This window comes from Punica granatum, chromosome 4 (assembly GCF_007655135.1).
Source record: "Punica granatum isolate Tunisia-2019 chromosome 4, ASM765513v2, whole genome shotgun sequence".
NCBI lineage: Eukaryota > Viridiplantae > Streptophyta > Magnoliopsida > Myrtales > Lythraceae > Punica > Punica granatum.
This window is the reverse complement of record NC_045130.1, coordinates 749,774-771,722: the sequence shown is the minus strand read 5'-3', so window position 1 is coordinate 771,722 and position 21,949 is coordinate 749,774. Positions and strand designations below refer to the sequence as shown.

Below are 21,949 nucleotides of genomic sequence, written 5' to 3'. Positions count from 1 at the left end.
TATGATTTTCCAAGCGATTTAAATGACAAATCAGTGTCTGAATAACTAGCAGTGAACCAACGTAACTTTCACTGATGACAAAATAATTAGAATTCATCTCTATTGATCAATGAGAGGCATTCTTGAGGGCCCATTATATATACTAAATAATGCAGCTTATTTTAAAATGTTATATATAGTCATAATTCAGATGAATGAATGTTTTAGGCTGTCGATCGGTTCATCCTTCAAGTCTGGGCATTCCATGGGGGATTTTCTTTCCAATGGCCATATGGAACCTCTGGAACAATCGGAACAAACTGATCTTCTCCCAACAGCCACTACATTGCGATTTGCAAAGATTCACTGTTGAATCCACAGCCGAGTTTTGGAGTTCGATTTCTTCTAAGTTCCCTAAACCCAGTAAAGATATTTCGGTCGAAACACAGATGGGTCTGTGGATGGAAATCCGGGTAAAGTGGGAGGAGGAGGCCTAATCCAAGATCAGAACGGAAATTGGTTCAAAGGCTTCACTATGCACGTTGGCTGCACTACTACCGCTGTTGCAGAACTTTAAATACACTGCGACAAGGGCTTCAGTTAGCTCTCATTCATGGCATTAGGAAGCTTTACGTTCAACTGGATGCGAAATTAATCGTTGATTGGGTTTGGGTATTAATGTTACTAATTGGCTCCTTCGACTCATCATTAACGATTGCAGGAAACTGTGCAGCCAAATGGAGGAAGTCCGGCCACTAGACATATTCCGCGGGGTAAACACGTGCGCGGATGCATTGGCAAAGATTGGGAAAGACCAAGCGGCTAATTTAGTAGTTTTAGACTTGGTTCCCGCTCCTTTATTTCAATTGCTATACTTAGATGCTAATGGGACTTGCTATCCCCGTACTGTAACTGACCCCATTAGCAGACTCTCGTAGTTTGTTTTTAATAAAAGCTTGATTAACCAAAAAAAAAAATGTTTATTTAATATGATGCAATCATCGAGTCTTATCTTTGTTTCTAAGAAATCGAGTAATCTGCATTTCATACTTTTACGATCGATTTGAAATCTTCAATAAACGAAAAAACAAATCTACAGAACTTCCTTCCATCTTGGAGCTCTAGTCATTTTTCATGAAGAAATGATGAACAGGGCGAAAGAAAAAGGTCAATTCCATCAAAGATTCAACATTCTTTTTGCCATGTTTTTAAATGTTTAAATGAAATGACTTCATCACGGTCACAGTTGAGCTGCTCTATTTAAAAACAATGACCAAATAATCGAGAAATCTTTTTTTTTTTAATGTACTTAATTAAATGTAGTCTCCGAACGGAAAGGAGTCAGCATCAAAACCAACTCATTATAATAAAACACCATTTTCAAATATTCTTGTCCATATTGGTGCTACTTTTATTCTCTTACCCAGTATGTGTATGATCTACTCCTATATACCTAAATCAAGACAACACGCCGCAAGGATCGAAATCCGGAAGCATAAACCACCACCAAATATTCGAGATCTAGACATGCAACAGACCTGAGAATCGATGACGACTTCTCCTGTAACCCGAATTCACAATCATTAAAAATGTAGCATATAACAAGAAATTCGGGATGCACCAATGGAGAAAATGATGTCGTGAAAGCAGACTAAAAAGATTGAAATGATTATGGCGGGAGTGACGGGGAACGATGAGTTCTTTCCGTAGAGCTTTTAGCCGTCGGGTTGGCCACTCTAACAACTGTTCCAGGGGAGAAAAATGGAAGGACCTTTCGGATTCCTTCACTATGTCCCAAAAAATCCAATACACTCCAAAAACCTCTTGACGGTGCAAAAAGTTTCTTTAAGCCACATAAAATAATGTCTGTGTGTGTGTTTGTATATATTTAAAATGAAAAAAAAAATTGTGTATTAACATAGAGAAGGGAAAGGGGAAAAAAATGTGATTTGATCAATTATTTCATTATAAAAATTCTTCCTTTATTAAAATAATGCCAAGATTCTACTGGCTTTGAATAAAAATTCGTGGCATGTCGGGAAATAATTCATTTTCTTCATCAATCAAAGATCAAGAAACGAACCCCATAACGCGCGCAGACACCCAGTTGAGAGCTGTATATACTCCGATTTATGTACAGATAAGAAGAAGAAGAAGAAGAAGAAGGGTATTGGAGTATTGTACAGAGCTGATCTGAGCTCTCCTGTTCTCTAGGGGGTTTGAGGGGTTTGACTAGATCTGTTCTTGTCAAGCCCACTGTGTATATTTCGAGCACATCCCGCGTTTTTGCGACCTGGGGTTCATTAAATTTGCCGTTTGGATTCATGGGGGATTGTAGAAATGTGTGCAGTTGGAGTTGATTTCAGCTCAGGCGGCGAAAATGTGGATCCTGTAAGCGATTTTGGGTGGACCGAGGAAAAGGATTATTTTTTCTTGTTCTCCCATTTGGTATTGATTGGTTCGAAGTGGGAAGTGGCTCCTCGATTTAGGTCTTCAATGCATTGATTCGACATTGGAGGCTAAAGGTGTCGTTGAAGGCATTTTGTTTTCAGCAGCAGTTTTGCTTGCTGCTCAGCTGAAACTGAGTTGACTGCGAAGCAGAAGGTCTAACAAGGTAATTTTAGCGTCATATACTTCTGTAAGATGCAGAGCATACTGCTCTTCTCTCAGTTGTTTCTGCTCTCTCTCTCTCTCAAAAGTTATCCTCTTTGGGATTGGAAGAACCATAGTGGATGTTTGGTGGTGCTGCAATTATAATCGACAAGTCCAAATTTTAGAACTGCTTCGGTGTCTCTCATTTTTTTCCTCTTCTAGGAACTTGTTACATATCTAGAAGCAGATGACAGATAAATGCGAATGCTTGACCTTGTTAAAAGTTCCTGCCATAGCTGGAAATACATGACCTTGTTTTGTGATATCAGCTAAATGTGTACTCTTCTTTTGGGTCTACGAATCATGTGATTGGTCATGAACTCGTTGATCCATGTGCTAGTGGAAAACAGATGCTAATGCCAATAATGTCTCTTACATAGTCTTAACCCATTAAAGTGCCAGATCCTGATTCTCTCACATTCATCCTTGTCAGGTTGTTGAAATTGTCAGTGTTCTGAGGCAGGACGTTCCGGTTTGTGATCCCTGGAGAAATTGGAGAAGATTGGGGGATTATTTCTTCAATCTTCATTATTCAGGCTCAGCTTGATCAATGCCACCGAATTGATTCTATGCCATTAAGGTTAAATTTCTCTGGAGAGCTGCTGCCAAAAAATTCAACTCCACGGGTTGTATTTTTGTGCCATCCTAATGGGGTGTGAGTTATCCAAATTGGCCCCCTGTTGCTGGGGATCACAATTCAAGTCATCAGTTCTTGAAGTGCCCGATGTCGGTGAGTATGCACTGTTCTTTATCTGTTTTGTATTTTTTATTTTTTGTGCAGCATGAGGAGGCTCCTACTGTGATACCTAATTATAACATTTTCTTTCTTGCTTTCCTAGATAAAGAAGAGAAGGTTGAAGACAATGGGTTCCCTGCATTTCGTGAATTCACATTCGAGCAACTCAAGAATGCGACCTCGGGTTTCGCAGTAGAGAACATTGTGTCGGAGCATGGAGAGAAGGCTCCAAATGTCGTTTACAAGGGCAAGTTAGAGAACCAGCAGAGGATTGCTGTTAAACGCTTTAACAGAAATGCATGGCCCGATGCAAGGCAGTTTCTGGTGGAAGAATATTTCATCCTTTCTTAGTCAATTGAGTTATGTTTAAGTTTTTATTCTGTTGTAACCAGAGCAACAAATGGTTATTTTAGAGAATTTGGTTTTAGTAATGAAGGTTCTTTTCTTTTCTTTTCTTTTTGCATGTTAGGAGGAGGCAAGATCAGTTGGTCAGCTCCGTAACAGCAGATTGGCGAATTTGCTCGGTTGCTGTTGTGAAGGTGAAGAGAGATTGCTTGTTGCAGAATATATGCCCCATGAAACACTGGCAAAGCATCTTTTCCACTGTAGGGTCCTTTTTTCTCCTGATATTGATTTACTTCCTCTTGCTAAGCTGTGACAAATTCTGTGTATGACATAGAAAGGGAATTGATTAATGGGTTTTTCTCTTTTTTGGACTAGGGGACTCGCAACCTATGAAATGGGCTATGAGGTTAAGGGTTGTGCTTCATCTCGCACAAGCTTTAGACTACTGTATTAGTAAAGGGAGGGCCCTGTATCACGATCTCAATGCCTACAGAATCTTATTTGATGAGGTCGATGCCTGTGATTTTCTCTACTTTAAGTCATTTCCAAAGATTTCTATTTTCTTTCATTTGTTTGTATAAATTACTGTTTTACCATATAGAAATACATGAATTATATCAGGATGCCAATCCTAGACTTTCAAGCTTCGGCCTCATGAAAAATAGTCGGGACGGAAAGAGTTATAGTACCAACCTAGCATTTACTCCTCCCGAGTATTTGAGAACAGGTACATTTGCCTCCTTTTTACTCAATTTTCCTTGTCAAGGTTCTTGTACAAAACCAATTTTCATTGAATGTCTCTTATGTCTCTGGTAATTTTCTTGAGATAGAAGCGGTTGACGAAAGATCAAGTTAACCTGTATTTTCCCCTCACAGGCAGAGTGACCCCAGAGAGTGTGATATACAGCTTTGGAACTCTTCTATTGGACCTTATTAGTGGGAAGCACATACCGCCAAGTCATGTGAGTGTTAGGTTTTAGAATGGAAGTATCCTTCTCATCCATTAAAATTTAGTTTGTCTCTAATGCTCCGGTGATATTGATACAGGCCCTCGACTTAATACGAGACAGAAATCTTCAAATGCTAACAGATTCTTGCTTGGAAGGAGAATTTTCTGACGATGATGGGACCGAGTTAGTACGGTTAGCTTCTCGATGTTTGCAATATGAACCCCGGGAAAGGCCAAACCCAAAATCACTGGTCTCCGCCTTGTCTCCTCTTCAGAAGGAAATTGATGTGAGTTTCTTATCCTTCCCCTAGCAGTGAGGTCATTTTTCCCCTTACGCTTATAGTCCTCTAATGACCAAAAGTATATCAACCACTTGATACTAGTTATAAATGAAATTCTTCTCATCTGCTTTACAGGTTCCTTCTCATGTACTTATGGGGATTCCTAGCAGTGCTCAGTTATCTCCTTTAAGTCCTCTTGGTGAGGCATGTTGTAGAAAGGACTTGACTGCTATACACGAAATAATAGAAAACATCGGTTATAAGGATGACGAAGGAGTAGCGAATGAGGTTTGTTTAGTTCTATTACTTACTGATTGAAACCGTGAACATTTCAAAGGAAGCACATACTAAGTTTTCATTCACGTTAATTACATCATCTGGACCTTTTAGGATATAACTGATAAGAAAGGAACTTAATGAGTATCTGTTCTTCGACTTTTCTGCCTTTTCTCTTTGTTCTGCAGCTTTCCTTCCAAATGTGGACAGACCAAATGCAGGAAACACTAAATATCAAGAAAAAGGGTGATAATGCTTTCCGACAGAAAGATTTCAGAGCTGCAATTGGGAGCTACACTCAGGTAGGTTCTTTTTCTTTGCTGATTCTAGACAAACTATCGCACCTGGGACTCTTTGAAAGGAAGGAAAATGCAAGCCTATTACATTGTAGAATTTGACAGAAGGTATATGATTTGTCCAAATCTTTATGTGCAGTTTATCGATGTTGGGACCATGATATCTCCGACAGTTTTTGCACGTCGAAGCTTGAGTTACCTGATGAGTGAGATGCCTCAGGAAGCTCTAAGTGATGCAATGCAAGCCCAAGTCATCTCCCCCGTGTGGCACATTGCATCTTACCTTCAAAGTGTGGCCCTTGCGGCTCTTGGAATGGAGAGTGAAGCACAGGCTGCTCTTAAAGATGGCACCACTCTTGAGGCCAAGAAAAATTCAGCAGCCCCTTAAAAGAGAAATTGCTTGATTGGTTCTTTGAGTATAAAGGTCCTAAGCGGCACAGTTGATTGCAAGGAAACATTATTTAGGTAATTCAATCCCAAAATCTGAATCAGGCTGCTCTTCAGATTGTACAAACTTGGAAGCGCAACATAGGGCTCAGAGGGCATCAACTTTTGCTCCTTTGAGCATGAAAGCGCGACTGATTTTTTGGGCGGTTCCTCTCGAGTGTTAGTTATTGTTTGTCATGCGGTTTTATGTCTCTTGTTTTGTATTTAGTCTTTTCGGATGGTTTTGGTTTGGCCAGAGGTGATTTTGCGAACTGAGAAGACAAAAAGAAGAAAGATTGTCGTCAAGATTGTAATTTGTGTACAGATACAGTGCCCAATTACTTTATTCATGTCCTCTATAGGCAATTTAAGATGATTTCTCACTCTCCCTTCACCTGCTCATGTGTATTTGAAACTGGAACTCTCTGAATTACACACTTGAACCAACGGATTGCTGAGATTCATTTTATAAAGAGGTCAAAAATCGTGTACAGCATCAAAGTTTAAAAAGAAAAGGGGGAAAAAAAATTTTGCGTACTGCAGACCCCGAAACAAACAAAATCGATCTGCCTCGTCCTTTAAGTTCAGCGTCCTTGTAATTTCACTTGGGCGGCTCGAAATGATTCCTTTGTCATGCCACAGTATACAGGTTTCTGGCCTGGAAATGTGATGAAGTTCCACCCAGAACCTGACCCGCCAATAATATAAGTTCCCCGAGAATCTATTTCGGGCTGGTGCTGCCTCTCGATCGGCTTAGTCTCTGACAAATTTGCAGCAGGATGGTTTGATGGATGCTGTCCTGGAGCTACCTGCTGTGGCGAATTATTAAGCTTTGCGGTCGAGGAAGGTTCCTTGATCATCAGCATGTAAAGGTCCATAAGAAGCTTCAACTCTGCAATAATGCAAAATATAGTCCCAACATTTAGGTCCACATGACCTTCAACACTATGAAATTGTTCTAAGATACAACTAAGAACTAGCATAAAGCAACCTCAATGCTAAGAATACAAGAAAAAGATCCAATAAGCAGAGGCAATTTCCTGATGATGAACTGAGAAAGGAACGTCTCCTCCTGAAGTTGTAGAACAAAACCAACTAATTCTGGCAACTGTGAACCAATGCTTGCTGATACTATACAAACTTCAAGGGCAAATCAACTAAGCGACATTTTACGACATGATTGAATCCTATGATGAATAACAGTATTTGAAGACCAAAACTTGTTCAAGCTTACTTTCTCTAATTTCTTGAGCTGCCTTGCAATTCCGAAAGTCCGGGGTCCGAAGCACCTTCAAAAGAAAAGGCAGACAGGTGAAAAATTAAAGCTTTCCACCGTACACAAAATCTAACAGAAGCATCCAAGGGGTGAAGATTATAACCCGAAATCGAAGTTCCACACTCTCTTCTACAGGCAGAATCAGAGTAAATGCCCATTTACAATTTATATCCCTAATTTTGGAACCACGGGCCGCTAAGATTCAAACAAATTGACAGATTCTTGAGCTCTGACACGAATTTTGAACAAAAGGGGAATCCCTGAAAGAAAGAAAGAATATGCCCTGACGCAAGACAATCTACAAACGAAAAATACATTTAACAGAGCGGAGCTGCATGAATATACTAATCCGACGACGCACTGATCCAAGTTGCAGCAAGTGACAAAATTGCGGCCTGAAGCTTGGGATGTGAGAGGTTCACCTCAATGAAATGGGGGCGGAGGTCTTTGAGCAAAGACCGCATCTTGAAGTAGTTGTTGGAGCTCCGAATCCGGGAGACATTGTTGGAGTTGGTCGTGGTGGCGGCGGAGGAGGAAGAGTCGAGGGGGCGCTTTCTGCTGTTGGGATGAGTCTCAGTGGGAGGCGGTGGGCACGGGTCTTTGCTGACTCGCTGCTGTTGGGACGGTTCTTTCACCATTGACATCGCACAACGCGAGACGACGAGACCAAGCAAGTCAGAAATCCTCTTTAGGGCTCCAAAGTTTTTTTTTTTTTTACAGAAAGTTCCTTATGGTTGGTTTTGGTTTTTATTCAGAACACGGGGAGGGAGGGAGGCTCGTATTTTGGTAAGGATTACGATGTTGAGAAAGAACCGATCGCATGTAAGGCGGCTATTCGATGCAGTGCCGCAGTTATCGGTTTGGGCCAACCCAGTACAATAAATGTAAAGGCCACGAGGACTAAACCAACACCGCACGAATTATTAATTACATTAAAACAAAAAATCCGACATTTGTATTTTTTTAAAAAATAATACGATATTTAGAAGATAGCATAGAATGATACAATCTTTATATTTTTTTAAAAAATATATCATGATCTTTGCAGAGTAGCATATAAATACATGACTTTTGTACTTTTTCTAAATATATCACGACCTTTAAAAAATAACACAGAAATGCACGACTTTTAAATTGAACTGCGATTCTAGTACGGTGTCAATTATTCCATTAAATATAAAGATAACAGCTAGCATGAGTTAAATGATACATGTGGCACAATATGATTGAACGAGTGGCACATGGCACTGTTAGTTCCATGTTAACTGTTGTCGTCTAATCGTGTGAGGTCTACTCGTCCAATCACGTCCTGTCACGTGGTACCATCAGCTCCACATTAACTATTATCATTACTATTTTATATAATAATTTACAATATGCTAAATGCACAGCTAAACCTAAAGGTTACGCTATATTTAAAAAAAAGTGCAAATATTATGTATTTATATGTTATTCTTCAAAGGTCGTACTACATTTCGAAAAAAAATACGAAGGTCGTGCATTTGTGCTATTTTCTAAAAGTCGTATTATATTTAAGAAAAAAGTGTAAAGATCATCCTTTTTAGGTAATCAAGCTCAAATCGAATCCCCTTGGGGCCATCGGAACGCCTTTGGCGTGATTACCCGCTTCGTGCGTCGCCAGGGGTTCACGGAGCCCCGGGGATTAGTCGGGCGAAGCCTGGATACCCCGGGTTAGCAAAAAAAAATAAAAAAAGCTCGAATTATTTGACGGGTCATCTGGCACGGCCCACAATAATAACAATAAAAAAAAGATATTTTATTGAGTCTTCATGACATGGTGGCATGACAAAAATCGGTAGCACAATAAAATAGATTTTCGAGCTATCATGCTGCTATCGGGCCTTGTTCCTTTGGTCAAACAAGGCACGATATATTTCCAGACCTTGTTAAGTCGATAACGACACGACACTATAAGATCTCAGTCCAAGCACAAATATATCATGCCGTGCCCATGCCATGCTATCGGACCGGGCCGAAAATTGCTGCCCCTAATCACATTATTCGCATCTAATCGTGCGTGTGTATAAGGGCATAGCTCATCGTCTTAGGTTCTCCGGTCCTATACCTTGTTGGATATATTATACATATTATATGATTTTTTGACTTTTTTCACAAGGCGATATATTTTTCTTAAATTTCATCATATAACACAAAAAACAATATCAACTTTCTGTAAGAAATATATATATATACATATATATATATATAACAATTTCTTTTTACGTGTAAAAAAATACGTGATTTTTTTTTTACATTCATGCAAAATTAAATCGTGCTAGATGATATCAATTTTTCAAAAATTGTGCTACAATATGCAAAAAAGGTGAAAAACGTGTTATCTTGCGTAATCCTCCGTATAAATGTGGCATCACAATTGGCCACCTTTTATACGTATAGGTGTCATGTGAGCTTTTCATTACATTTTTAATGGAAAGTTTATGTTATATGAAGAAAAAATTCAAAACGTTGGTACTATTCGGTGAATTACTGTGTCGTAGAAATAAAAGATCCTGCTGTATGATTTGATTTAACTTTTTTTTTTTAATATTCTAACAGCATTGTTACACGTGTGGTAGCCTCATAAGGAGATAAAAATTGGTTAACTGAGGTCATGGGCATGAAGGTTCTTAGTCCTAGGAATGATGCCATTCTGATCAACGATTAAGAACCAGCACGTCTGAGATAACATTAAGGTGTCCCAAGGCACGTACCTGCGATTGGAGATAGCATCCACCAAGAGTAAGATTAAAGCTTCGCCCTTGATCCAAATCTTCAATCCACAATTATCGAGAGCAATGGATGCAATTAACTAAGAGGACAACTTAAGCTTCTACTTGCAAAGGTGAGGCAATAACAATTGGAGACATGACTCGACTTATGAATTGAATTTCTTCACGTGTTCTTTCTCATTTCACATTTCATTTCATTATCCCATTTATTCGATTATCAAAATCATACACTGATTATTGAATTTAACTCCTGTTATTTTTTGAGGCAGTAACCATTAGAGACGTGTTGTGCACGCGCTTTTTGTTATTTCTCATTTCTCATTTCAGTTGCCTCAATCTCAAGGACACCTTGCTCGAGCAATCAAGTTCGTCGCCTTTCATTGTGCTCACATCGGTCGAAGTTCATTATTCACCTATATACTTCCGTTTCCTCATTCTCCATCTCTTACAGCAAAGCTTTCACCTCAACTTTTGTTCATCTTCTAAGCTAAACGAATAGTACGGTATTAAGGAAATGGACGGTCGATCTTGTGACATTCACCGCTACTTTCTGACAGTGAGGTGAGACTCCATCATACTTTATCCATCTAAATTCTTTACACGTGTGAAAAATCTCCTTCACATAAGAGCCGTTAATTAACTGCCGACCAAACCTACTACTCCTTTCCTCTGCTTCCCTCCGGCCCCAACTATTCTCATTCACCACCCCGCTTAACTCCTTAATATGATCTCTTCTTCTTCTTCTTCTTCTTCTTCTTCTTCTTCTTCCTCTTCCTCACTCAGAAACCCTAACCCTCCTCCTGATCTCCCTCCATGGCAGCTCCGCAGCCACCGCCCCTCAACCTCAAGCCTCACAGAACCACCAAGTTCCCATTCTTTTCCAACTTTCCTCCCAAAGCCCACCTTAAATTGCAACCCAAACCTTGCTCCGCCAAGCCACATGACTCCTCCCAACCCCAGAATCATAGCCCTGATCCCCCAGTTCTCAACTCGATCCTCCGTGTGATCCCCGACTGGGCCGACCGAGTAAAAGAGCAGGGGATGCGCCGGCCACGGACCCTTTACAATCACAAGAAGTGGGTCGAGCACAGGAGCTCGCTGCGCCACATCCGGCACTTGCTGTCGAGCCTGTCCTCCCGAGTAATACTCTCTTTGATACCCCCGGTCACCGCCTTCACTGCAGTCGCGGTGTTCATCGCCAGTTACAACACGGCCGTCCTGATGGACCTGTTGCCGGAATTCTTTCCCGTGCTGAGGGCCTCGTCTCTGCCTTATCAGTTGACTGCCCCTGCTCTGGCCCTGCTGTTAGTGTTTAGGACTGAGGCCTCATACTCGAGGTTTCAGGAAGGCAGGCAGGCGTGGACGAAGGTTATTGCCGAGACCAATGATTTTGCTAGGCAGGTGATCGCTTCAGTAAGAAGTCCAACTGATTCGAGCCTCAAGAAGGCACTTTTGAGCTACATTATGGCGTTTCCCGTGGCTCTTAAGGTCGTTTACTGTCTCTACTTCTCATGTCAGCTAATGGTCATAAAAATATTCCTTTGTTTTGTTCCTCTCTAGATTTAATTCCGCCTTTGATATAACAGTTAACAAGCGCCTCTATATATTCGATATAGTGCAGTGTCACGTGATCTACGGGTCAGATATTGGTCAAGACCTGTCGAATCTGCTTGAAGGAGATGATCTGTCTGTAGTGCTCAAATCAAATCATCGCCCTCAGTGCATTATTCAGTTCATCACTCAAAGCCTAAGATTGCTGAGCATAGAGGAGTCAAAGAGAGATTTGCTGGTGTGGTTATTTTCCCCTATTATTACTTTCACGCTGAGATGCCTCGAATTTCCACTTGCTGACTTTATCTTTAACTGTCGAGAATATCACTATTGTGAGAAAATGTGCAGAGGAAAATTCATTCCAAACTGTAATATTTCAGCAGTTTCTTAATTGCGTGAGTTATTTCTTGGTTATGCAGGAGTCGAAGATTTCTTGTTTCCATGAAGGAATAAGTGTATGTGAGCAGCTAATGGGAATCCCGATCCCTCTCTCCTACACTCGACTGACCTCACGATTCCTTGTCCTTTGGCATCTCACTCTCCCAATCATTCTTTGGGACGACTGCCACTGGATTGTGGTTCCTGCCACATTTATCAGTGCTGCTTCCTTGTTCTGCATCGAAGAAGTTCGTTTCTCTAGCTCTTGTCTCTGCCAACTTTATTCATTAGTCCTTTCATTCTGTTAAACAGTTAGTGATCCACTAAGGTTTTATGCAAACAGAAGTGGCTGTAATTCGTTCATTGATATCTGCTAGGTGGGTGTCCTTATTGAGGAACCGTTTCCGATGTTAGCCCTCGATGATCTGTGCAATCTTGTCCGGCTCAACATTCAACAGGCTCTGGATACTGAAGGAGTTATTCAGGAGAATCTCGCTGCCAAGAGGAGGCGCCATACTTGTAATCAATCACAGAACGGGTGGCCCGGGAACTAACATTCACGGAGACATCAGTTGATTATAAGTATTGGGAAAAACTCAAGAGCCACAAATTGCAGCAATATACTTTCCCGTGATCTCACAGTTATAAAGGCGACGTGAGATACATAGATAAGCTATTCAATTGCAGGAAGGTCTTCAGCTGCAAATTTTTCACATGTGGTTATTGAGAATCAGACACAGGATTGATGCAGTGGCTGGCGCACCAAGTTCCATGGCAAATTTAGGAAGAAAAAAGAAATTAATAATTTATATATGTTCCAAACACCAACTTCAGCCATGACGATACTGTAAATATGATGCCTTATTTGCATAAAAATAATGCAAGATCATACGTGCAGCAGCTTGATAGCAGATCTCATACCTTGCTTCTGTCGCATTCCTTGCAAAAGCATGACCGCTTAAGGGTTTATTTTCCAACCATCTATCCAGCAATAAGCATTCTGTGACCACTCAAATCGAGTATGAACTCTCGAGGGTTCTTCTCCGTCCAGGTTCCAGTTTCTTTGGATATTGCAGGACAGGGAGCTGAACTTGAAAGCTTAAAGCGTCGGCGCTAACAAGCATATGTAGTTTCATTTTTGATGATGATTAGACATATGGTTGCTTGGTCGAGCTAAAAGTACATCAGCGAATGCAGGGTGCTAATCATAGACAGATGATTTATTCTTTCCCTCGATTTGGTCCTGGATTTGATTCTCACCGTTCCCTGGGCCTTCATAGTTCATTGTAACCAAAAAAAAAAAAAAAGATAAATAGTGTAACAAAAGAGGATAACAGTGAGAAAAGACAAGATGTGTCTGAGCCCGGGTTCGAACCGGGGACCTCTAGTGTGTGAGACTAGCGTGATAACCAACTACACCACCCAGACAAGTTGGCTGTAACTTACGAGTAAAATATTTCTTCATAAATATGACCAGTAAACCTTACTGAAAGTACAATTAAGCCCAAAAACTGGCCTTGCCACTGCAGTATGCCCATTAAAAGGATAACTTTTATCTAACATCGTCCGTAGCACCTTCGATATCAGTGGCTCGCACTAGATAGCATCGCTGATATTGAAACCGACGCTAAATGGCATTGGCCTAAGCTGAAAGTAATTAGACTGGACTCATGTACAGTACTCCCATTATGAGATCATTTGTAGCTATTCGCTGACATGCTGTTGTTAGATTGAAAAGTTGGCTGCACGTAGGATAAAACTATAACGAAAGCATCTTGCATGAATATAGTTTCCATAACAATGAAGGAATATATGTTTTGCATATCAATAAATGTATATTTCTGTTGATTGGGAGAAAATCATTTATTGAGATCGCTTTATCCCTTAACGAGACTACCCACTTCAAACTGAATTAGTCAGGCCTATTAAACTTTTAGATACACACGGAGAAAGATGCATATTTCTATTAGAGATACTGGATTATTAGATTAGGTAATAGAATATTTAGATATAAGATTGTGTCGGTCAATTAGGTTTAAGAACTAAAATGTCTTCTGACTGGTTGAACAAGGTTGATCACATGTCTTTAAGCACCCGCCCCAAAATATTGACCATAAACTGGGATTTTTTTTTTTTGGGTGCTCGGGTGAAGAATATTCTATTTTCTAATTTGATAAATCAATATCTCCAACAATTTCCACTTCACACGCCCCTTCAATCTCGACTCCCATCAACATCCCAACAAGAAGCACATAAAACAAAACAAAATCCGAAGTGAGATGACCGTTAATCAATTACATGGCAATGGTGGACTGGTGAAGAAGAAGATGACGATGAGTTGCATCTACGCATGGCATGCAGTGACTGCCCCGTTGGAGGGAAGCTGGAAGTTTGCATGACTTCTCATATATTTTTCCTACACTCGTACGTAATGCCCATTAAGTGGATTGCAGAAAGAGTGCTCAAAACCCACCTGCTCTGATTAAACCAACATTACATTGATTATGAACACGAAAAGAGAAAAATGGGACTTAAAAGTAAATATTATTTAGTCTTATGATGCTGCGATGGTGGTCAAGGTGGAAGCAGTGACGGCAGCTCCAGGAAGTTGCCTCATAAGATGGCACAAGAGCAGCCCGCTGCTCTCATGGTTTTGCCATTCTGAAGTTCCACTTGGATGCTCTCTAGCTTCTGGATTATCTCCTCGAATGTAGGTCGGCACTCTTGGTTCTTGTGCCAGCATTCTCGAAGAAGCCTAATTCAAATTTGAAGAGAACATAGATGTGAACTTTAGCATCCAAATTGAGAACAAATACTTCTAGTAAAGGCTAGTGATTTGTTTTTGAATAATGGATACCATTCTATTTGTACAACTTTAGGAATTTAAGGCCAACGATTAAAAGGGAAATAGCAATGCCCTTTTGTTTTTGCTAATGATCAGCCTTTTATTATTTTTCTTTTTCAGTTTGTCTTCATTTTCAATCTAATAGGCATTTTATATGTACATAATTTTGGAGTGTTGAAGCAAAAGTTTGAAGAGAATTGAGTCACTCACATCTTGATTGGATCAGGGTAAAAGTATGAAGAGAGTGGTGGCCTGGAATCTTCATATGCTCTCCTATCTGCAAGTTGTTCGGGAGCCTCTGCCCTATTTGATGGCCCCCCTTGAAACATCTGCAGTGAAATTCTCAATCTTGAGAAATAATCCCGAACAGCACTTGCTGCAACCGGATTGACAAATTTCTGTAGGAAATCTGATATATCCAGTGCATCCGAACAATGGAAAATCTGAGATATTGCTGAGCCACACTTGTCACATCCTTTTGGAACATCAACACTTTTGTACTGGTCTCTTTTCTATGGCATAAGCATCTTCGATTTTGGGATAGAAAGGGAAAAATATCAAACAGATTGCAGAGGATGAATCTCCCCACATACCTCGTGAACAATTATAGCAAAGGAAAAAACATCAACGCTCTTCCCATATGTTTCTCGACGATAAACCTCGGGCGCCATGTAACGATCTAGGCTCATGACAGAGGAAATAGATGCTGAGTAATCTGAGGTAAACTACTGCAAAAAAATTCTGGAAAATTTCATCTTACATGAGCCTGTTCCTCCTGTCATTTTGTAACCACGTTCATCCCTCTCCTCTCCAATTTTGCTGAGGCCAAAGTCTGTAACCTTAAGGTGACCCGCTTCGTCTTGTAACACATTGCTGCCAGATATCCAAAGTGAAAAGACAATCATATTATTTCTTAAAAATCTGTAAATCCAATGTCAAGCCCTTCTTTTCAAGTACAAAAATGCACAATGAACCCATATAATAGCCATTGGTTCTTCTTAGATTATAAGCAAATACAGAAGAGGAACACAAAACCTCCCTCTCTCTTATTCTCTCAGTTAATCGGAAATTTCTCCCGACAAAACTAAAGAGCAAACAGCCAACGATGGATGTTGTATTCCAAGTGGTTCTTCATCACCAGTGTCCATGAAGACATCTCTGCAGTGAACCATCTACAGTGACTCAAGATATCATCAAAATATTTGGTCCTTAGTCCCTAACATCTCTTGATTTCAAGCCCGTGCTTTGCACAAGCTACCACACCTTTTGAATTCCAAATGTTGTTGCAAAGCCCACTTGCCACCGTAGATTGCAACAATTTCTTGGAGAATGAAAAACAGATTTCATTAAGAAAGCACATATACCTTGGAGTTAGGTCTCTGTGTATTATTGGGGGCTTATGCCGATGCAGATAGTTCATGCCTCTGAAAAGTTCGTATGAATCAGCCGAGTTGGAAAAACTAGACATGACTAATACAGACAATATGGATATTTGTCCAAACTAAGAAGTTTCTACAAGCAAACATGAGGTCAAATATTTAACTGCTGTTATATAATAAACAGGAGACCAAACATGAAAATATCTAGAAGAATTAAGCCTAGACATTCAATATACTTTAGGCTGTATAAGAAAACTAAGGCGCATAATTGCATACCTTGCAATATCAAGTGCATAACTAACTGCTATCCGTGGATCCAATCTCCCTTTCTTCCTTAGTATGTCATATAAACTTCCCTAGAGCAGTTAACATGTTACACCAAATATCAGAGATTAAAAGCTAGAGGAGGCATTCAATAGTAAATACCGACAAAACTCACATTACGAAGGTACTCAGTAAGGAAGATCAAGCGGTCAGACTGCTTTAGAACACCAAGGAACTGCACAATATTAGGGTGACGGAGCTTCTGCCACAAAGCTAATTCTCTTATGAAGGTGTTCCTGTACATAGTGAACCAACATAGTCAACGTTGGAAAATATCACAGATTCATCACATAAAGCTTTGACTATACGTGAACTTATAGGGCCTCAGAGAAATGCATCTGCACATTTTCACATTATAATATCTCTTGAGAACCTCCACGAATAGTGCAAATGTCAATCACAAATATCAGTTCTCTATGCCAAGTAGAATTTGCACCAAATTATGGTAACAGTTCTATGGAGGATGCTATAAATTAGGTAGATTTACCATTCTTCGGGGGGAATTTATCTGTCATAATATTCTGCTTTGGCTTGTTACTGTTATACCTGTCGCTGAAATTGGACAAGTTTCTTCAGAGTGGAAGTGATACAAATGTGTTTTGCGGTCTTCTTTAGTTGGGATAGAACATCAACCCGTGAGTACTTAACTAAATATACCCCTTTTTTGTCATAGTAATGAATTAATGGGAGTAGTCCAAGAAGGAGATAGACTTTAATGTAAAACTCACCTAACCTTTGGATTCGATGCAATGGAGGAACGAATAGTTTTTGCCGCTACTGCAGTACCCCGCCATTTAACCAGGTACACCTCACCATATCCTCCCTGCAGTTAAAGTTAATGCAAGACATCAATGTTAACAGAATGTTAGGAAATAAAAAATAAAAATATCAATGGAGCATAATAATTTTAAAGTTTTGAAAAAGCTCTTTGTAATTAATTAAACTAGAATGTTCCAAGTGCATTTTGACAGATGCATATCTCAAACATTTTCTCGGGCAGTAATAAAGTGTGAGACCACCTCTCCTATAAGTATACTGCTTTCCATGTCAACCTCGATGGGATCAATTTCATAGCATGGACTTTGTGAATCAACTCCAACCTGTTCCAAAACACAGTAAGAATCTCACTAGACATTGATTGGAGAAATATAGAGCATCTCTTTTGCTATTAAGACATGGAGTTCCTGGGAAAGGATCTGGACAGTTTGATCACTGACCAATTATGGAATGTTGACAAGAAGACAATGAAAGGTTTTACATTATGCATAGATCAACCAACAAAAACATAACACACCGGATCTATTCCTCCCCGAGCCTCCAGTATCTCACAAATATCCACATGACCAAAGCTGCGAGCATCAGATAATGGCTGCAAATGGATAATTACTTTGAGTTAGTCCACTGATTATTCAGGAAACATTGCAACCATCTGCGTTTTAATAGCATATGTACCCTTCTCAAGAAGAAATCCCATTTCCTCCAATCCATTGCAGGAAGACACAAAAGTTGAAAGAAAGAACTTACAGTACGACCCCAGCGATCAGTGGAGTTTACATCAGCTCCTTCCCGGAGAAGTAACTCAACAACTTCGGTGCAACCTTCGGAAGATGCTAAATGAAGGGCCGTTCTTTTATCGTAGTCTGCGAAATTGGGTTCGATGCCTTTTTCTAGCTCCTGTAGTACCCCGGCTTTGTCGTTCTTACTCGAACAGTAAAGTAACCGGTATGGCCCTTCCGAGTCGATTACTTGGGGCAACAGTCTCTGTCAAGCAACACAATGAGATAGGATGATTCGAACAATATATTGGAACATAAGACTGGCTTCTTATCCACGGAAGCTGAACTCCCTTGTGACCTTCAACTTCATGAGTGACTTAATGTTCTCATTGACCATTGAAATCCACGCACAAACCATACAACGCACAACAGAGTTTCGCGTTCTCGCGGACTGCAACTCAATGATGCGTACCTTATGAGGGGTTGACTGCGGATTGCGATCCTCCATTCAGAAGAAGGTTGAAGAGTGATGATAGATGAAAGAAACGGCTGCTGTTATCGTGGAGGAGACTTCTACGACTCGGCGACAAGCTGATGACGGAGGCAGCGACGCGGGTAATTTTTGCAGTTGGATGGAAAAGTGTAAGAATCGATGCGGTGAGTGCCTCGACGGGGTAACATGGCAGTGGTGGATATTTCGATCAAAGAGATAATCCAAAAGCGTCTTCATTGGACCTTCGGAACAAACAAAGCTCCCACGCGATCAAAAATCTATGGCGGAGGGAGACTGGCCGTCCTTTGCAAACTCCGCCGGACTGTCTGTAGCCGAAACCGAAGGTGACGAAGACTGATCTTTTTGGTTCGCGGGAAAAAGAACCTTCTCACTTTAGTTTTCCCTTGGAATAAAGAGTTGGGCCTTGGGAGTCTCAGTCAGATGGGCTGGGCCTAGAAGAACCCGGACGACAACTTAATGGGCCTATTTAGGCCTCCTTTTGTTAGTGGCTAGCCCGGACATGAGGCCGTTTCGGGCCTCGCGGGCGGGTATATAATGATAATGATATTAATTGATGCCCTCGCTCGCTCTATCCGAAAGAAAAATGGGAGGGATGCTGAGGCTCCAACGGAAAATCTGATCTATGCAATGGAGTTAACCGCTCTTACCTCCGAGGCCGCTGGCTTTTGTCATGGAATCTTTAGCTCGACGAAGATCAGCAAAGGAAATGGCGTCCTTGGTCACTGAAACCAGGCCCGATCAGCTCAGGGCCCAGAAGCTCCAGTTTCAAGGATCTTGACTGGGTTGAAGAAACTGTTAGGAAGACCCAATTGCTTAAGCAAAGTTCTCGAAACCTTTGTACGGTGCGTGTCTTTTTGAAGAGAACGGATAAGTGCAATTTGATGTCTGATGATTCACACAGCAATTTCACTCGCCTTCTTTATCCAAGAAGAATAATAATTTGATTGGATTCTGCTTAATCAAAAAGGAATTACAGCCGTAAGAGAATTCAACTTCATTTGTTTTCTCCACAGTACATTTTTATGAACAAGAAGGATAAATCCATGTCCCAAGTTCAAACGATCATCATATACATTACAACATAGGCTCACAACTCCATTTCAGTGCGCAAGAATTAGATAAGAGTGACACAGGAATCATATCTAGAGGGTAATAAGTTTACAGCTTATTACATCACAGTCAGGCGAAGTCAGCTTTGATATAGAAGAGCCGACCATCATCCCCCCGATATTCATGTTCTCGTCGACGTCGAACATCACCGTGCTCAGTCCCTTCCCTATCACGAAGATCCTCTTCCCCACAGCTACAAGCCGACAGGGAGGCTGCGTGAGGAACTGACACAACCTTTTTACAACCACCCACTCCTTGCTCTCCTTCCTCCACATCATCAGCCTGGTCCCTGAGCTCTGATCTAACACATAAAGCCTTCCATCTATGACAACCGCTGGGCCCTGCCAACCCGATGCCATGACTGCATCAGCATGCTGCCATGACCCATTCAATGGTCCGTACACTATTGCATATACATGAGACGATATGGAAGAAGCACCGCATCGGATGTATATTTTCCCATCAAATACAACGGAATCTTCAATCTCGGGGACCAGGTTGGGATCTGAGTGAGATTTCCAGCTGTTTGTGTGACTATCATAGGTGTCCCACGAGTTAGGGTCACTCAGATTTGAACCTAACCCGCCAATGGCATAAATTTTGTTGTCCAATACTTCACAAGCAAAGTAGCACCTGAAAATTTTGCAAATCACGCCTTAATAACCTAGTAATGGAATTGAAATATGCAGGCTTCCGGACACAAAAAGGCAAGAGAAGCAATAAAGTGAAGGAATCAACATATGCGGGCTTCCGGAAACAAAAGATGCATTACCTGGCAATGGACAGAGATGCTGCTTGACTCCAACAATTAGTTGAAGCATCATAGCAATAGACTTCATCAGAGGCATCCTCGCACCAGCCGCAACCTCCCAGCAAGTAAATCTTCTTACCCAGGACTTCAATGCCCATGCCTTTCCTCTTCAAGATGCGAGGCGGAATACCCTGAATGAGCTTCCAAGACTTTCTCGATGAACTTGGGTCCAACACGTAACAATGAATTTGGTCACACTTGTCTTGGCACAAGGCATAGATCCACGTCTCATCCAAGTTATGCTTCCTGCGATAGGAATACCATTCTTCGCTGCCCACTAAGTCTCTCCATTTCTTTGAAACGCATCTGAGTGCTGCATGGTACTTCCTGGGTATTCTTGCCAAGCAGGAAAGGGCGATATCATCCGGTAGTCCACAAATCAAAGGTGTTTGAGTCCGTCCCATTTCACTTGTACCTTCAGACGAACCACTCTGCTGATGCTCCATTGCATAGCATCTGTCAAGGACTGGTAAATAGGTGCAGGAGAAGTCTATTTATTCATTAAACCAACATCTTCACACAATCCAAAAGCATCGCTGCCGCTCGAATGTTATCTAAACGGTACTTATCATATAAGTTCTGACCTCCGGTGGTGGTCTCAAGGAAATCATTTTCATATAAGAGCATGCATTGCGTGCAGAAAATCACTTTCAGCACACCGCGACGAAAACTCTTTAAGGTTGACCCTTTCATGTATGCATTTTGCCAATAAAGCATGTGAAATCATGTAATGATAATCCAGTTAACAACACACATATGCTGCATTTACCGGCCTCACTTCAATCTGAATTACCAGTAAAAAATTTTGATCATATCAGCAATTCTTTTGGGGCAAGAAAACCTAAATGTGCGAGCAAGTCCTAGGATGATATAGTTCATCCCATATATAAATATATTCTTGGTCGGAAACCAATCATATTCTACTGAAATGATTGAGATTAGCATCACTGAACAAACACCAACAAAAAAGCTCCTAATTGTTGATCATTTTCCAACAATTCCTCGGCAAAACGAACAGATCACGACAACGAGATCAAGCAACAGAGAATTCAAAAGCGCATTACTGACAAACAGTTGCAGCAAAGATCCAAAATCAGAGAAATGGAGAATCGCGGACGATAGATTAGCATCAGATGGGAAGGGAAATCAAAATGGATATTGGAGACGAGGAGGACGAAACAATACCTGAAATTGAGCTACCTTGACTTGTTCAAGATGATTGAATCGCTCCGATCAGTCCTCCTCGGTTCCGATCAAAGAGAACACGAACGGCATGGAAGGAAGGAAGGATTGAGGAAGAGGGTGAAGTGAACGAAACGTTCACGAGCTCGGGATCGAAAATTGAACGAAGGTGAGAGGGTAAGATTGTAATTAGATGAAGTGGGCCGATTCTGGATGTCAGCATGGGCGTGACCGTGCAGTTTGGGCCAAGACTAGCCTTAGTATGTACTGATATCTTCGGGCTTTTCCTGAGGCCCACGATAGTCTGTAAATACATCCCTCGGAGTTCATTAGGACAACAAATCAACCATCGTTGGGATTATTCATTATTGATCCGTTGCTTGTTCTTTTTCG

The 21,949-nt window shown here is 40.9% G+C and overlaps 5 protein-coding genes and 1 non-coding gene across 7 annotated transcripts; 2 read left to right on the top strand and 4 right to left on the bottom strand.

Annotated features, from left to right (window-relative positions):
- The first annotated feature begins 1,961 nt into the window (after positions 1 to 1,961).
- LOC116204831 (serine/threonine-protein kinase BSK7-like) lies at positions 1,962 to 6,316 on the top strand. The gene is made up of 11 exons (XM_031537149.1): positions 1,962 to 2,593; positions 3,065 to 3,361; positions 3,471 to 3,691; positions 3,837 to 3,972; positions 4,088 to 4,221; positions 4,334 to 4,439; positions 4,589 to 4,674; positions 4,760 to 4,948; positions 5,078 to 5,230; positions 5,407 to 5,520; positions 5,654 to 6,316. The coding sequence occupies exons 2-11, from the start codon at positions 3,280 to 3,282 to the stop codon at positions 5,900 to 5,902; spliced, it is 1,470 nt and encodes a 489-aa protein (XP_031393009.1). The 5' UTR covers positions 1,962 to 2,593; positions 3,065 to 3,279; the 3' UTR covers positions 5,903 to 6,316.
- A 54-nt stretch (positions 6,317 to 6,370) lies between these two features.
- LOC116204833 lies at positions 6,371 to 8,041 on the bottom strand. Its single transcript, XM_031537151.1, has 3 exons — positions 7,639 to 8,041; positions 7,175 to 7,229; positions 6,371 to 6,832 (listed from the first exon to the last, which is right to left on the bottom strand). The coding sequence occupies exons 1-3, from the start codon at positions 7,858 to 7,860 to the stop codon at positions 6,525 to 6,527; spliced, it is 585 nt and encodes a 194-aa protein (XP_031393011.1). The 5' UTR covers positions 7,861 to 8,041; the 3' UTR covers positions 6,371 to 6,524.
- A 2,590-nt stretch (positions 8,042 to 10,631) lies between these two features.
- On the top strand, positions 10,632 to 12,808 carry LOC116206088 (UPF0187 protein At3g61320, chloroplastic-like). Its single transcript, XM_031538847.1, has 4 exons — positions 10,632 to 11,454; positions 11,588 to 11,755; positions 11,937 to 12,143; positions 12,273 to 12,808. Exons 1-4 carry the CDS (start codon positions 10,780 to 10,782, stop codon positions 12,447 to 12,449), a joined length of 1,227 nt encoding a protein of 408 aa, XP_031394707.1. The 5' UTR covers positions 10,632 to 10,779; the 3' UTR covers positions 12,450 to 12,808.
- Positions 12,809 to 13,249: 441 nt separating this feature from the next.
- Positions 13,250 to 13,323, bottom strand: TRNAV-CAC. The gene has a single exon. It is a non-coding gene; the product is annotated as a tRNA-Val (tRNA).
- Positions 13,324 to 14,320: 997 nt separating this feature from the next.
- Positions 14,321 to 18,791, bottom strand: LOC116204293 (integrin-linked protein kinase 1-like). The gene is made up of 12 exons (XM_031536386.1): positions 18,412 to 18,791; positions 17,968 to 18,204; positions 17,738 to 17,812; positions 17,463 to 17,543; positions 17,172 to 17,266; positions 16,559 to 16,679; positions 16,396 to 16,475; positions 16,105 to 16,164; positions 15,501 to 15,613; positions 15,334 to 15,419; positions 14,951 to 15,069; positions 14,321 to 14,650 (listed from the first exon to the last, which is right to left on the bottom strand). The coding sequence occupies exons 1-12, from the start codon at positions 18,445 to 18,447 to the stop codon at positions 14,509 to 14,511; spliced, it is 1,245 nt and encodes a 414-aa protein (XP_031392246.1). The 5' UTR covers positions 18,448 to 18,791; the 3' UTR covers positions 14,321 to 14,508.
- A 632-nt stretch (positions 18,792 to 19,423) lies between these two features.
- Positions 19,424 to 21,716, bottom strand: LOC116204296 (F-box/kelch-repeat protein SKIP4). Of its 2 annotated transcripts, none has more exons than XM_031536388.1 (3): positions 21,560 to 21,716; positions 20,336 to 20,840; positions 19,424 to 20,196 (listed from the first exon to the last, which is right to left on the bottom strand). In XM_031536388.1, exons 2-3 carry the CDS (start codon positions 20,818 to 20,820, stop codon positions 19,596 to 19,598), a joined length of 1,086 nt encoding a protein of 361 aa, XP_031392248.1. In that variant the 5' UTR covers positions 20,821 to 20,840; positions 21,560 to 21,716; the 3' UTR covers positions 19,424 to 19,595. The 2 variants fall into 2 exon arrangements, with proteins under 2 accessions (XP_031392248.1, XP_031392249.1); XM_031536389.1 differs by having other exon boundaries at positions 20,336 to 20,830; positions 21,560 to 21,714.
- Between the last annotated feature and the right edge of the window lie 233 nt (positions 21,717 to 21,949).

What these genes read in the sequence shown, in the direction of transcription:
- LOC116204296 (XM_031536388.1), bottom strand. Translation starts at nt 20,820, where the DNA reads ATGGAGCATCAGCAGAGTGGTTCGTCTGAAGGTACAAGTGAAATGGGA. An exon ending in GCATCTCTGTCCATTGCCAG is followed by an intron (nt 20,197 to 20,335) that starts GTAATGCATCTT and finishes CAAAATTTTCAG; the next exon opens with GTGCTACTTTGCTTGTGAAG.
- LOC116204831 (XM_031537149.1), top strand. Translation starts at nt 3,280, where the DNA reads ATGGGGTGTGAGTTATCCAAATTGGCCCCCTGTTGCTGGGGATCACAA. An exon ending in GGCAAAGCATCTTTTCCACT is followed by an intron (nt 3,973 to 4,087) that starts GTAGGGTCCTTT and finishes TTTTTGGACTAG; the next exon opens with GGGACTCGCAACCTATGAAA. An exon ending in CAATTGGGAGCTACACTCAG is followed by an intron (nt 5,521 to 5,653) that starts GTAGGTTCTTTT and finishes CTTTATGTGCAG; the next exon opens with TTTATCGATGTTGGGACCAT.
- LOC116206088 (XM_031538847.1), top strand. Translation starts at nt 10,780, where the DNA reads ATGGCAGCTCCGCAGCCACCGCCCCTCAACCTCAAGCCTCACAGAACC. An exon ending in CGTTTCCCGTGGCTCTTAAG is followed by an intron (nt 11,455 to 11,587) that starts GTCGTTTACTGT and finishes GATATAGTGCAG; the next exon opens with TGTCACGTGATCTACGGGTC. An exon ending in AGTCAAAGAGAGATTTGCTG is followed by an intron (nt 11,756 to 11,936) that starts GTGTGGTTATTT and finishes TTGGTTATGCAG; the next exon opens with GAGTCGAAGATTTCTTGTTT.
- LOC116204293 (XM_031536386.1), bottom strand. Translation starts at nt 18,447, where the DNA reads ATGGAGGATCGCAATCCGCAGTCAACCCCTCATAAG. An exon ending in CGCAGTCAACCCCTCATAAG is followed by an intron (nt 18,205 to 18,411) that starts GTACGCATCATT and finishes GTTGCTTGACAG; the next exon opens with AGACTGTTGCCCCAAGTAAT. An exon ending in CTCGGGGAGGAATAGATCCG is followed by an intron (nt 17,544 to 17,737) that starts GTGTGTTATGTT and finishes GTTTTGGAACAG; the next exon opens with GTTGGAGTTGATTCACAAAG.
- LOC116204833 (XM_031537151.1), bottom strand. Translation starts at nt 7,860, where the DNA reads ATGTCAATGGTGAAAGAACCGTCCCAACAGCAGCGAGTCAGCAAAGAC. An exon ending in TCCGCCCCCATTTCATTGAG is followed by an intron (nt 7,230 to 7,638) that starts GTGAACCTCTCA and finishes TTTCTTTTGAAG; the next exon opens with GTGCTTCGGACCCCGGACTT. An exon ending in AGCTCAAGAAATTAGAGAAA is followed by an intron (nt 6,833 to 7,174) that starts GTAAGCTTGAAC and finishes GCATTATTGCAG; the next exon opens with AGTTGAAGCTTCTTATGGAC.